The 14,607-nt window shown below is 51.5% G+C and overlaps 1 protein-coding gene across 1 annotated transcript; it reads left to right on the top strand.

The window, feature by feature from the left end:
• The first annotated feature begins 684 nt into the window (after positions 1–684).
• On the top strand, positions 685–2,820 carry MYOD1 (myogenic differentiation 1). The gene is made up of 3 exons (XM_032881112.1): positions 685–1,398; positions 1,875–1,953; positions 2,226–2,820. The coding sequence occupies exons 1-3, from the start codon at positions 769–771 to the stop codon at positions 2,474–2,476; spliced, it is 960 nt and encodes a 319-aa protein (XP_032737003.1). The 5' UTR covers positions 685–768; the 3' UTR covers positions 2,477–2,820.
• Positions 2,821–14,607: the final 11,787 nt, after the last annotated feature.

Raw genomic sequence — 14,607 nt, forward strand, 5'->3', positions numbered from 1 at the left:
ACTTGGACTCTAATTCTCGTTGCAGATTTCTCTGTCTCTGGCTTTAGCTTTCTGCTTTCCGTGTCTGTCTTTTGGCTGTATCTCTTACTGTCTCACTGTCTCACCTCTGAGTGTGTCTCTGCCCTATTGCCATGGGTCTCTCTCTAAGTCTCTCGCGATCTGTTTCCTACTCCTACCGTGCACCTAGGTTCCCCCATAAATCAGAGGACAGAGGGAGACCCAAAGTCAGCTTGGAGTTGAGCGCGCGCGGCCAACACTTCCCGGGGACATAGGAGGAGTACGGTGCTGGAGAGGTTTGGAGCAAGTGTGCCCCGGAGCCAAGTGCAACCGCGTTGGGCTGCCAGCCTCTGCCTCCCTCCCAGCCTAGGGAGGGGCCGGAGCGCCCGCGCGCGGGGGTCGAGGGTAGGGGGTTGGCCAGTCTCTTGCCCCAGCAGCCACCCTGGGGATCCCAAGCTCCTCCCCACCTTGTTTCTATTGGCCTCGGGCGCCCCCGCCCCCAGCCGCCCGCTCCGGCTCGGGGGCCCTTAAGCTACTACTGGATAAATAGCCCCCGGCGCCTGGCGTGAAGACAGGGGTGGGGAAGCCCCGGGGCGCTGCAGCGGCTTTCCCAGCAGACCCAACAGGACCCGGCAGAGGGGGGGGGGGAGGATAGTGGGGTGTACATTCAGAACCCCGGTACTTTACTATTGCAGGGCCAGGACTGCAGATAGGCAGAAAGTTTCGGGTAACCCCTACCGAAGCAGGGACTGCGCCACCCTCTGCCGGGATATGGAGCTGCTGTCGCCGCCGCTCCGAGACGTAGACTTGACTGGCCCCGACGGCGCCCTCTGCAACTTTGCCTCGGCGGATGATTTCTATGATGACCCTTGTTTCGACTCCTCCGACCTGCGATTCTTCGAGGACCTGGACCCGCGCCTCGTGCACGTGGGCGCGCTCCTGAAACCCGAGGAACACTCGCACTTCCCGGCGGCGGTGCACCCGGCGCCAGGCACGCGTGAGGACGAGCATGTGCGCGCTCCCAGCGGGCACCACCAGGCTGGCCGCTGTCTGCTGTGGGCCTGCAAAGCGTGCAAGCGCAAGACCACTAACGCCGACCGCCGCAAGGCCGCCACCATGCGCGAGCGGCGCCGCCTGAGCAAAGTCAACGAGGCTTTCGAGACGCTCAAGCGCTGCACGTCCAGCAACCCGAACCAGCGTCTACCCAAGGTGGAGATCCTGCGCAATGCGATTCGCTACATCGAAGGCCTGCAGGCGCTGCTGCGCGACCAGGACTCCGCGCCCCCTGGTGCCGCCGCTGCCTTCTACGCGCCTGGCCCGCTGCCCCCAGGCCGTGTGGGCGAACACTACAGCGGCGACTCAGACGCGTCCAGCCCTCGGTCCAACTGCTCCGACGGCATGGTAAGGCGGGGACCCCCAGCTAGAGAAGTGAGGGCAGCTTCTGGTATATCTGGGACGTGTTTCCGAGGGCGAGGAGCAGGCCCTCCAGAGGGAGGTTGGGCTGGGAATCTTGCGGCGAGTGGACCCCGGTGTCCCAAGCAGCTGTCACTAGGGGTGGTCTGGTGCCATGGGGGCGCACGGGACAAATGCGAGTCACCCTACTGGGTGCGCCGTTAGAGCTCTGCTTCAGCGATATGAAGATCTGCTTTTCCCCCACTTAACCCTATTTACAAAATTCAGACTTACGTTCCTAGGCGACTATCTGCCCGCTAGTTAGCCCGGGCGGCTGCAGACAGCGCCTGTCTGCCCCGATCCCCCAACCAGGGCCCAGAACTCGTGGCTGAGACTCGGGGATTTGAGGTGGGGTGGCTACAGGGAGTGATGCTCTGGACCCACGCGGTCCCCGAGCCTGACTCGGTCGCCCTTACCGTTTGCAGATGGACTACAGCGGCCCCCCGAACGGTGCCCGGCGGCGGAACTGCTACGATGGCAGCTACTACAGCGAGACGCCCGGCGGTGTGTATTCACGCCTCCTTCCCACGTTACCCCCTTTGAGCTGCCCCGGCTTCCCTCTATCTAGAACCTTCCCCTAGCCCCCAGTCCTGGGAGTCTGTACAGGGAATGAAATACTAAGCGTGCAGCTCCCTTCCTTTTCGCTCGGTACCCTCTCTGGGTCCTCTCGTACTCGGGCGGGCCTTCAATTTCCTGTCTGCCCCAAAGCACTGAGCCCGTGGGTGGGAGACTTGTCCACCGCTCAACTGCATACTCTCCTACCCCTCCCCGCGCAGAACCCAGGCCCGGAAAGAGTGCCGCGGTGTCGAGCCTCGACTGCCTGTCCAGCATCGTGGAGCGCATCTCCACCGACAGCCCCACCGCGCCCGCGCTTCTGCTGGCGGATGCGCCCCCGGAGTCTTCTCCCGGTCCACAGGAGGAAGCCGCCCAGAGCGAGGTCGAGCGCGGCGCCCCCACCCCTTCCCCGGACGCTGCCCCGCAGTGCCCCGCGGGCGCAACCCCCAACCCCATCTACCAGGTGCTCTGAGGGGGTGGGCGGCCGCATGGGAGGGCTCCGCTGCCCGCGCACCCGAGGGACGGTGCCCCTAGAGTCCCTCGCGCCCGAAAGATTGAGCTTAAATGCCAACCCCCACTCCCAACCGCGCTTTAAAAGCGACCCCTCCCGAGTTGGGAGAGGCGGGAGAACTGATGTGTTTCCACTCCCGCACTCCACAGCAAGGACACAGTCCTTCTTTCCCACGCAACACCCTTCCCTGAGACTCTCTGCGATGGCCTTTAGGTGTTCCTTCTTGGGCCAGAGCTGATCCTCGAGGGGCCAGACCCTTCCTCTGCCTTTCCCCACTTCCCTAGCAGGGATGGGACCCGCGCAGATCTAAACCCCGCCTCCCGACGCTGGTGCTGCTGAAGGGGGCGTGGCCTCCCTCCCGGAGCCCCGGCGACTTTGCCCTTTGCCAGCGCCCGCGGGGCGCCCTCGCGTTCCGCGTGTCACAAGTGTTAACAGTAACCACTCCACCCCCTCCCCCAGTTCAGGACCACTTTTTGTAATACTTTTGTAATCTATTCCTGTAAATAAGAGTTGCTTTGCCAGAGCAGGAGCCCCTAGGGCTGTATTTATCTCTGAGGCATGGTGTGCGGTGCGACAGGGACTTTGTACGTTTATACAGCAGGTGGGCGAGCCGCAGGCGCTCGCTCAGGTGTTCGAAATAAAGACGCTAATTTATACCGCGGTGGCTCCGACTTTCCCTGGGGACTGGGCTAGGAAGGGAGGAAACCCGAAAACTTGGGCCAGCTGTACCGCAGCGACCCCTGTAGGCGGAAGACGGATTGCAGAAAGGAGCCTATACCGGGGGAGGTTCCTCTGACCCATCACCACACGCAGGTCAGTGGTTCTTCTGTCAGGATGCATTTTAGAATGATTTGAGTAGTGGAAAAAAAAAAAAAAAGATCCATGTCTGCCCCACTCGCCAAAGATTTAATGTATCTGCCCTGATATCTGGGGCCAGGTACTGTTATTTTTCAAAAGCTCCCCAAGTGATTCTGAAGAGCGTGCAAGGTTGAGAATCACGCCCCTGGATACACACTGAGTGAACCCAGGCATGGTGTCCAGAAGCAACACTGGGAATTCGTGCCACCCGGAAGTCGCATGGGTATAGACGATGCATCAGGTGCTCATGACATTATAAGGAAAAACTAAATGATTGTGAAGGGGTGGCGATGTAAGCTGTACGGCACTTACAGGCTCTCAGTGATAGGACTAATATTAAAAGGTTTTTTTTTTTTAAGATTATTTATTTATTTATTTTACAGAGAGAGAGAGAGATCACAAGTAGGTAGGGAGGCAGGCAGAGAGAGGAGGAAGCAGGCTCTCCGCAGAGCAGAGAGCCTGACGTGGGGCTTGATCCCAGGACCCTGGGATCATGACCTGACCCACTCAGGCACCCCATTGATAGGAGTAATCTTAAGGGGACCACATAGGAGGCCAGACAGGAACAGACATCTCTGCTTAGCCAGGAACTAGAGCATCCTGGCCGTGTCAGGGCAGTGCAAACCGGCATCATCTCATGCTTGGCTATAAACGTTCTGAGAGCAGTGGATGGGGACATTGATTTAGTCAGCGTGCTGGAGAGGGCTTCCTGGAAGAGGAACTGTGTCTTGAGAAACAAGAAAAGAGAACAGACAATGCCTACAGACCCATGCATGTGTGCATGCACATGCACAGCTTGGAGGGCACCCCGGGAAGGATGGCCTGGTAAACATTCTTCCCCATCCCCATACCTTGCAAGCCCGCTCCCAAACATACATGCATTTGTCACCAGGACCCCAATGTCTCCTGCATCTCACCCCAACAGACACTTTTTTCCTGAAAACCTTACAGGCCCACTTTCAAAGGCTCTGCTTGGCAGGTGGGATGACCCTGAGGACTGCCGGCAAGATATGTTGCCAGCAAGAAGGACTTCTGCTCTCTGCTCTGAGGAAAGCCTCTGCTGTCCACAACACAGGGACCCTGAAAAGCTGCCTAGAGCTGCTCCATTACAATAATCCTCAGCTTTTCTTCTGGCTGTTCTCCAGTTGTCTCTTGGGGTTCTTTACACTCCTTTGAGACCCTTTGGGGGCTCACTCATTCAGTAGTTGCCAGGTCCTATGCTGGGTGAAAACAGAGACCAGTGGACAGTTCCTGACTCTGGAAAACACTGAGACATTTGGAGAGATTGGATCTCTTAGCAGTTGGTTACATTACAATAAATTCTTATAATGGGGGTGTATGTGGTAGAAGAACACAGTAGAAACAGAAGGTAGAGACAAGCAGGTAACCTCTAGTAAGAATCTTGAAGGAGTTGGTCATGAAAGGGGAGGATACTCCAAGCTGAGGACACAGCAAGAGCAAAGACCACAAAACGACAGAAAATAAACTGTTCCTTCACATAATGGGGTATAAGAAGGTACAGGAAGGGGGATGCAGAGTGTCTACACTGAGGAAACCAATTACACATATGAAGAGGGCCCAGGAGCTAGTGTGCAATTGGAAAAAGCTGTCCCTTCTTTCCTGAGGGTGCTGCTCTGCACCAGGGTTCATAGCTGGGAAATCATAGAGCAGGCTGGACTTCAGCCCCCACTGACCTTTGTAGCCAGGTACATTTATTCAGTGAACAGCATCCATAACTGTTCACAGAGCCTTGTATATGGAGGCCCTAGGATGTGAGGGAAAATGGGGAACCAAGGCTGACTCAGGCTCTAGTTTGGTTCAGAGTGGACAGTAATACCATTACAAAGATGGAGTCCTCAGGTGAAGAAGAAGTGGATATGAGGAGAGATTTAGTCCAGGACACTTGCAGTTACAAGGGACAGAAACCCAGTTCAAATTAGCTTTAACCCCCCAGGGTTATGTTGGAAGGACGGGGGCAGTTCATATACAGAAGAAGCACTACAGGAACTATAACATCCATAAGTTTGACAGGAGGGACCAGAGCCTGAAGCCCCTCTTAGTCTTCCACCATTCCCTGGGTTGCCTCTACCTAGTTTACTCGCTTCGAGTCCATATTGGTTTTCTCCAGCAACTCAGAGATCTCACCATTAAACTCCAGTTTGAAAATTCCCAGAGAATCGGGCACCTGGGTGGCTCAGTGGTTTAAGCCGCTGCCTTCCGCTCAGGTCATGATCTCAGGGTCCTGGGATCGAGTCCCGCATCGGGCTCTCTGCTCAGCAGGGAGCCTGCTTCCCTCCCTCTCTCTGCCTGCCTCTCTGTCTACTTGTGATCTCTCTCTGTCAAATGAATAAATAAAATCTAAAAAAAAAGAAAAGAAAGAAAATTCCCAGAGAAGAACCCTTGCTGGACTAGCTTAGGTCATGAGCCAGGATTTGAATCCAGGCAGAGAGGCAGAGGTTGCATGCTTAGCTGCCTTGCCTTGTACCTGTGCATGGGAAGGAAGGAAGGAAGGAGGACTGAGAGGAAGTTGGGAGGGAGGGGAGCACCTGGAGATTAGATCATTCCGTGTATGATCAGGTTTGAGGTCCCCTTCTGGCCCATCTCTCACTGCAGTCCCCTGGATTTGGGGGGTGGGTGGGAGGAGCATCCAGCTGAGGCCAACTCCATTTGCAACGTAGATGAAATGACCCTTGTCTTTGGGGCCATTTTCACCTGGGCAGGATCTGAGGAAGCCCTGGGCCCATGTCCGTACATGTGTGCTCATACAAGAGTACACATGAACCCAGAACATACCACCAGGGGCTGGTGCACCATGTAGGCAACAAAGTTTAAGCTTAGGACCCTTGAATGAACCCCTTCTAAGGCCCTGGGCCAGTCTCCTTCTTAATTTGCCAAGGTAAATTATTTTAGCCAATTAGTTATGACCACTATCCCTTTCTACTCTGACTTCTCCCTTCTGGAAGGTGGCATTATGAGCATGTTGGGGTCCAATCTAAAGGTATACATTTTGTTTAGGTTTGGTGGGATATGTTTTAGATAAATAGAATAGAAAAGAGAAGCAATAATAATGAACAATGAAATTAATTGAAATGATCTGACATTGAAAAGACAGTTATACCCAAAATATCTTTAGATCATACCAAAAAGCAGTTTATTAAAAGAAAGAGGTAACTTTTTGAATGGAATGATTAAAAAGACTCTTGCATTGTTTGATAATACATTCAATGAAGAGTAAATTATATGAACACATTGGAAAGAGACTTTAAATCTTTTGCTGATCTAACACAAGTCACTGACATCAACAGAGTAAAATTCATAATATGCCACTGTTACAAGACCTTGACATCAACCAACCTTTTAATGAACACTATCCACTTAAAAAAAATAAATAATCACTACAGAAGAAAACTCAAAATACGTTGAACTTTTACAGTCCACAAATGAAAGATTCTTGATAGAGTTTTCCCCAAAACTGACATCCACCTAAAATTGTACATGACATTTCCAATATAGGGGTGAGCCTGAAAAAAGCTCCCCTAAATTACGAATGATACAAAACATGTCTTGATCACCACGCTGAAGGAAAGACTAGACTCTCTGAATGGTCTCAGTTCTCCGTCTAGAAAATGGTATTATAAAACCACTGTCACATGAAGAAGCAATTAAAGAATGTGCAGCCTGATATGGTAGAAGAGAGTAGGCAAGACTGAACAAAGGCAAGGAAAAAAGAGCAGGAGGAGGGAAGCAGAAGGCTGAGGAGATGAGGAGGAAGATGAAGACAAAAATGAGGATGGTGTTAATGATGAAGTTGATTCTAGCTCAGTGTTTTCTAATCTATGAAACACTTAAAACATCTACACACAACTCGCTACAATCAAAGGAAACACATGAGAATGTGAGGCTGTATAATGCTAGTTTTTCTATTATACAGGGTCGTTTTCATATAGCTAATTTTTTTTAGACACTTAACAGCAAGTTTTAATTCAGGCAGAGCCTTCCCAGTAGCAGGAGTAAGTGAGTCCTAGAGGGTGTCAATGACTATGTAGTTCCCGGGATCCTAGCCTGGCTGTGCCACTGACCAGCTCTGACATTTGGACATGTGACTTAACCCATCTGGATCTGGGCTTTCTCTTTGTATCATTGGATCAGTGAATTTAAAAGGTATGCATTAATTCTGAAATTCTTTAGTAACTTGCCTCAAGCATTTCAGAGAAAGAAAAAGATAATGAAATAGATCTTTTACAGAAAAGAGAACAGGCCCCATGACAAACTGAGATTTTTCTCAGCATAAGCAAATTATTTGTAGTCTGGTACACAGATCCTTCTTTACTTTTCCAAACTTAATCTTTGAGGTGTAATTCGCCCGCCATAAAATCCAGCCTCTTCAAATATCGAATTCAGTGCTTTGTACTGTATTTGCTATGTTGAGCAACATCAACACTACTGTCTAAGACAGAACATTTTCCTTACTCCCAAAAGAAACTCTTCCCCATTTGCAGTCACTCCCCACTCTTCCTCCTCCCCCAATCTCCTGGAAACCATCAGTTATTTTCAGTATCTATGGATGTGTCCATTCTGGACATTTCATGAGCAGAATCACAGACTCTGTGGCCTTTTGTGCATGACTTCTTTCCCTTGGCTTAGTGTTTCCAAGATCTATCCATGTTGTAGCATGTATCAGGACTTCATTCCTTTGCATAGCTAAATAATGTTGCATTGTATGGATACATTGTATTTCGTTTATCCACTTATCAGTTGGTAGGTATCTGGGTTTCCATTTTTAGCTATTATGAATAATACTGTTATGAACATTCAAGTACACACTTTTGTGTAAACATATGCTTTTAATTCTCTTGGGTATATACCTAAAAATGAAATTGCTGGGTATATCATAACTCTATGCTTAAATTTTTGAGGAACTGCCAACAGCTTCCCCAAAGCAGCTGCACCATTTTATGTTCCCATCAGCAGTGTACCAGTGCATCAGTTCCAATTCATCTACATCATCGACAACACTATTACTGTTTGTCTTTTTTATTCTAGCCATCTTAGTGGGTGTAAAGCGGTATCTCATTGTGGTTTTGATTTCCATTTCCCTAATGACTAATGATGTTGAGTATCTTTTCATGCGCTTATTGGCCATTTGTATTTCTTCTTTGGGGAAATGTCTATTCAAATCCTGTGCTCTTCTTAAAATTAGGTGATTTGTCTTCTTATCATTGAGTTTTGAGAGTTCTCTCTATAATCTAGGTACTAGACTTTTATCAAGTCTGTGATTTACAGATATTTTCTCTCATTCTACAGGTTGTCTTCTCACATTCCTGACAGTATCCTTTGAAGCACAATTTTGTTTCATTTTGATGGAGTTCAATTTATCTAAATGTTGTTGTTGTTGCTTGTGTTGTAGGCATAAGCAACATCCTCTGCAGGTTGCTTGTATCTAAAAAACCATAACATAAGCCAAGTAAGAGTATTCCAGTTTTGGCTCCTACATTTAGATATTTCACCTGTTTTTAGTTGATTTTTCTATATGGTGCAAGGAGGGGATCCAACTTCATTCTTTAGCATGTAGATACCCAGCACCTTTTGTTGAAAGGGTATTCTTCCCCCCATTGAATTTTCTGGGCACCCTTGTCACAAATTAATTGACTATAAATGTATGGGTTTATTTCTGGGCTCTCAATTCTAGTCCATTGATCTACACATCTGTCCTCATGCCAATACCACACAGTGTTGATTACTGTAGCTTTGTAGTAAGTTTTGAACTGAGGGAGTGTGAGTCCTCCAACTTCGTTCTTCAAGATCACTGTGGCTATTCTGGGTCCCCTGCATTTCATGAATGTATCTTTAAATAGCCCAGTCTTGGCGGTATTTTAAGTAGCCACAAACCTTTGTCTGGTACAAGTTAGGAGCTGCAAGTTGGCACAGAAATTTGAAGCAGGTTCTTGTGTGGTGGTGCACAGAAAAAATAGTTATATGGGAGGATGGTGATATTTTCATTTTCAGTCATCTTTGGTGCAGTTTTAATGAAACAAACGTGGTGTTAACTGAACATCCTTCTGAAATTGCAAAAAAAAAAAAAGTTGCAACTGCTTTTGTTGGCTTCCAAGTAAATATAACTTATTAAATAGTCTATGTTGGTGTGTCAGGCAGTTAATAAAAATCCTAAGCAATTTTTTTCTGGATTTTTAAAGATTTGTAGTATTTGTCAGCTTTCTAAAATTTCCATTTGTTCCTGATTTCTAAGTCTAAATATATATTCCCTTTTGTGCCCAACTTTCTATTCTTTTTTTTAAAAATGTAACCCCAAAATATCTAAACGTCAGGCCTCACAAAACTGCCAATCAGGCTTACCTGCAGACTGACCCACACACAGGTGTCCACAAGGACAACCCGCAAGGCTCCTATCAAAGACATTGCAGCCCGTGGGATAGCCACACATCTCCAAGCTGCTTCAGGAAGATTTCAGTGGCCTCTGCCCAGTCCTGCTGGGAACACTCTTACAAAAGTGCCCAGACCCACCTGTCCTCCCTACACGTCATCTCTGACCATCCACAGGCTTCCTTCACTGCAGCCTTCATCATCTCCTACCCTCCCACCTCACTCAACTGTCATGAGAGGCATCGAGGCCTCATCTTCCCCAAGGCCAAGCCTACAGAGGACTGACACTCTGCCCCCTGGGGCCCCACTGACACTGAGGGAGTGACGGACATTGCTGAGGACTGGCAGGAGCCCAGGATAGAGACATGGGGTGAGAGCAGGTCACAGAGGGTTTGGAGGGGATAGGCAACCTGAGGGAAAGGGGAAAGGGGAAGGAGAGGAAGTTAGATGAGAGTCACTATCTCATGTAATCCTCTCAAACTGTATCCCCTTTATACAGATGAGGAAACAGAAACCTAGAGATGAAAAGTGAATGGTTTACAGTTGCTAATAAGCAGCAAATGAGTTATGTAATCAAATCTGTCTAGACGTGTTGTTCTCTCAACCAGGGGAAATTTTACCCTCCGAAGGACTGTTGGCAGGGTCTGTAGACCTTTTTGGTGGTCACCACTGGGGAAGGGGCTCTAGTGACATCTAGCTGGTTGAGGCCAGGGATGCTGCTAAACGTTCTACAAGGCACAGCAGAGCCGCCACAACCAAGGATTGTCTGCCGCGAAAGGTCAATGGTGCCAAAGTTGAGAAACCCTGGTCTAGAACTTCCCCTGGGCATTCGTTACCTTGCCTCCTTTCTAGACTTCTTGGCCTAAGAGATTTGGGCCCCATTCACCTTGGGGGGGGGATCACAGGAAGGAAGAGCGATATACCCTACCCCATTTCCAGGTTAGGTGCCAGGGTTAGTGCTCAAGCCACACCTCCAACAGCAATGGTCACCAATTTCCCACTATGACAACTCTGATCTCAGTCTCCCTGTCCATTGGAGGGAGGAGTTCTGGTCAGAGCAGGAGACCCCAGTTGGTTTCACTGCTTATGCTGGGTCACCCCCAAAGCCTGCTCAGTCTGGCCGGGTTTAGGTTAGTTTCCAGTTGTGGCCACAAGATGGCACCCCTACCCACTGGGACTGCTAAGGCTCAGAGCCTGGGAGAGCAGCATAGAGGATGTGCCAAGCTGGACAAAGGCCCGGGGGGCCAGGGGGGGGGGGTGCTGGACTTGGGCCAGTTCCAGAGCTTAGCAGGACCAGATCTAAGGCTTGCAAGTGCCAAGTGTGAGAACATAGGCCAAACTTGGCTTCAGGACTCCCTTCACCTTCTTCTAGTCCACTCTCAGCCCCAGCTCCTCCGGGAGCCTTTCTCACCACAGAGCTCATGGAACCTTGCACACCCTCCCTCCAGGCAGAACAAGAGAAATCTCAGAGCTGAGGTGTTAAAGGATATAGGGCTCATTATTATTCATATCCAACAATAAAGAAGCTGAGGCCTAGAGAAGTTGAAGAACTTGCCCAAGGTCATAGCTAAGTCGATGATGGAGCTGGGATTTGAATACAGGCAGCCAGGCCCTAGAGTCTATATTCTCGACCACTGAAGAACACCAGAGCACTGGTAGTTCATTGCACCCTCTTCTCACCAGCCACTGATCCCAAGGACCCTCTGGCATAGGACCATGAGGCTTCCTCTGCAAGAGAAGGGACAGATGGCTATGAATAAAGAGGGTGTAGCTCAAGTGGAAAGGGGTGAGGGTCTCGGCTGGGCTGAGGACCTATGGTTAGTGGTTGTGGGTGAGAAGCTAAGGCTCAGGCAGCAATTCCTCCTCCCACTCCCACTTCTCGGGGGGAGGGGTTCTTTTTTTCTGTGTTGCCCTCCCAGTTTTTCTGGGCTTTCTGCAAAATGCCAGCCTTTTACAGTGTGAAAAGGAAGTGAGAGAAGGGACTTTTATGTCCTTGCTTGTCGGGGGGTGGGGTGGGGTGCAGGGAACATTCTTTGGGGCCTGGACTGGGAGTTGCCATCAAGGATCAAGGTGACAACCTTAAAGTGGGACAGCTCCCCTGTCCCCTGGGAAGCTCCTCTCTCTCTGAGCCTTTCTGCTTGCCATGTAGGGGATTTTAGGGTGTAGTGGATACCCTTTTACATTTCCCCTCACTCCAACTTTTATCTGCCTCTCTTTTTCTAGTTCATCCTCCAGGGCCAGGACTGACTAAGGCTCCTAATCACTAACCTTGCTCCTACGAGCAGCCTTCCTCTACCTCTCCACCTCTCCACCTGTCCACTACATGGAGCACCCTTCAGCTTCCCATTGTGGTTCACCATGGGGGATAGTGGCCTCAGTGGGCTCTGAACTGACTCCCTGAGAGATCCTGGGTATGACCTTCCACCCTGTCACAGCCTTGGTTCAAGGCTCTGGACATTCCTGACCTCTGACACTGGGATGCTCTGATCCCAGGCCCTCTCTTGGCCTTTCTCAAATTATCTAGCCCTGAGTGAGGAACTGCTGTGTTCTGGGCACTGTGGAGGAAAGCAAATGAGCAGCAGCCCCAGGGGAGCTGAAAGTCCGTTTCGGGGAAAGAGGTGAGCTATAGTGAAGGCTGGGGAGGGATACTCTGATCCAATGTGGTTCTTCCTGCAGGAGAGTGAGGAGAGTGAATCCTGGACCTCTTTGGCTAGTGCAAACACCGAGGCTTTCTGAGAGAGAAGGGGTTAGATGTCTGGCTAGAAGGAAGAGAAGGTTTGGAGAGGTCTTTTTCTGGTGTCTCCCCATTGTAGTATCTCCTAGCCAAATGTGTGCAATGTGTGTGTGTGTGTGTGTGTGTGTGTGTGTGTGTGTGTGTTCATCTCTCTGTATCCATCTTTTTCTCTTCTTTCTGGGAGTCCCCATTTCTCTGTTTTATCACCTCCTTGGATTGCGGCAGAGCTTTCTGAGAGCCTGTGTCCTGGCGAATCTGAATGTGGCGAGACTGTGCTGCATCAGGTCAGACTTCCTCCTGGTTACAAGGGCCCTCTCTTGTTTATGTCCATCTCTGCCCCTGTCTCTGCCCTAACTCTGCCTCTCTCTCTTTCTGCCCTTGTCCTTCTCCCATCGCTCATGTCATGCTCTGCCCCTCACCCTTTCCAAACTTCTCCACTCCTCCAAACCTTTCCCTTCCACACACAGATTTCCCTGGGCTGGGATTTCCCTGGCCAAGTGAGGAGAGAAATGTCTAAGGCACAGCTTTGTCCTCAGGCTCATAGCTGTGTCTGTAGGTCAGTGTAGAGGGACAGCTGTCTGCACAGTTAGCAAGTGCCAACAGGTAAGTAAGAGCCTCCTGTCTTCTTAATTAAATCGCCCTTTGCCCAGGCAGCCCTGTGTTCGATTGGGCTGGGCTGGGATCAATAAGCTTCTTTCCTGGTGCAGCCAACCCTGGAGCTGGGCCTGACCTCCCCAGCCCTGTTCAAGCCCACCTGCCTTCTTCCCCAAAAGCCTGAGAGCCCCAGGAGGGCAAGGTGTCTTGTACCCGTGTGCCTGGGACAGAGTGTGGAACAAGAAAGGAGTACAAGAGTGATTGAGTAAACTGAGTCACTGGCAGCAAACATGGGCCAGAAAGGCTTGGAGGCCCACACTGTAACCCCCATCCCCAAGATCAACTGTGAAGCTGTGGGAATCATAGCAGGAGCTGCTCCCATCCAGCTCCCCGCCCCAACAACAGCCCAGGGATGCTGAAGCCCAGTTGGGAGTGAGGGATGTCAGTGTTCAGGACCAGTAGGAGCAGTTGCTCCTTTTGACCTCTAAAGGCTGAATACCCCTTTCATAGGCGATCCCCTCCCAGGGATCCAGAGCTAGTGTGGGAGGATCAGTGAGCTGGGATCAGTATGTCAGAGCCTGTGGCCCTCAATAGGAGACTAGGGTCAGCCTGGAGTTGTGAAGGGCCCAAGGTGAGTAAGGGGTAGAGAGGCAATCACAAGGTTCCAGGCTTATTGGGTTGTTAGGAGGGCTTAGAGGATAGCGTTCGTTGTGTGTTGTGTGTTTGAAGGATGTTATTTTGGAGTCCATTCAAGAGGAGCCTCTGACAGGATCACGGGGGCTCCAGGTTCTGCAGAAAAGGTCGGTATTAAACGTTGCTTGGAGCCGCCAATACTGGTTCAGGTCAAGGCGTCTCTGATAGCGGTTGGGGTCGTCACATTTCACTATGGGATCGGAAAGTCCCTTGTTTGGAAGGAAAGGGACGGGTGCCGACGCCCTTGTAACCTCAGTCTGACCCGGGGGGCGCAGGCCTTAGACGTCTCCCGGAGCCCCCGCCCATCGAGTGGCGTTTCCCCAGGGCGGAGCGTCGGCGGGTCCCCCAGGAGAGCAGGATCCACGCGGGGCGGGCGCCCCCAGCGCCGGGGTTGAGGGAGGCCGGCTCCGCACCGGGCTGGGAGGGGGGCGCGGAATCGGGGCTTTTTAGGACCCAGCGCGGCGCCTCCCTCCGGGGGCGAGTGCGGCTGCGCGCGCCGTGTGCTTGTGTCCGGAGAGCGGCGGGCTGGACGCGGACCGCGCGAGCGAGCAAGCGAGCAAGCGAGCCAGCGAGCCTAGCAGCAGCCCGGGCGGCAGCAGCGTCGCGGCGGCGGCGGCCGCTCCGCGCCTCGCCTCCCCGGCCTCGCCGGCTTAGCCGGCCTCGCCTCGCCGCGCCTGGACCCGCCACCCCCGCCTCCCGGTCGCGACCGCCGCAGCCCCTCGCCTTGACCCGCACCTTCAACCGCCTTCCCGAAGCCGGGCGCGAAGCGCGGGGCGCAGAGGCACCGGAGCCAGTGCCCACCGGCCTCGCAGACCGAGCCCAGCCCGGAGAA

The sequence above is a fragment of the Lontra canadensis genome, unplaced genomic scaffold (genome assembly GCF_010015895.1).
Source record: "Lontra canadensis isolate GAN:19392208 unplaced genomic scaffold, GSC_riverotter_1.0 scaffold74, whole genome shotgun sequence".
In the NCBI taxonomy this organism is placed as follows: Eukaryota; Metazoa; Chordata; class Mammalia; order Carnivora; family Mustelidae; genus Lontra; species Lontra canadensis.

What these genes read in the sequence shown, in the direction of transcription:
- MYOD1 (XM_032881112.1), top strand. Translation starts at nt 769, where the DNA reads ATGGAGCTGCTGTCGCCGCCGCTCCGAGACGTAGACTTGACTGGCCCC. An exon ending in CCAACTGCTCCGACGGCATG is followed by an intron (nt 1,399 to 1,874) that starts GTAAGGCGGGGA and finishes TACCGTTTGCAG; the next exon opens with ATGGACTACAGCGGCCCCCC. An exon ending in CTACAGCGAGACGCCCGGCG is followed by an intron (nt 1,954 to 2,225) that starts GTGTGTATTCAC and finishes CTCCCCGCGCAG; the next exon opens with AACCCAGGCCCGGAAAGAGT.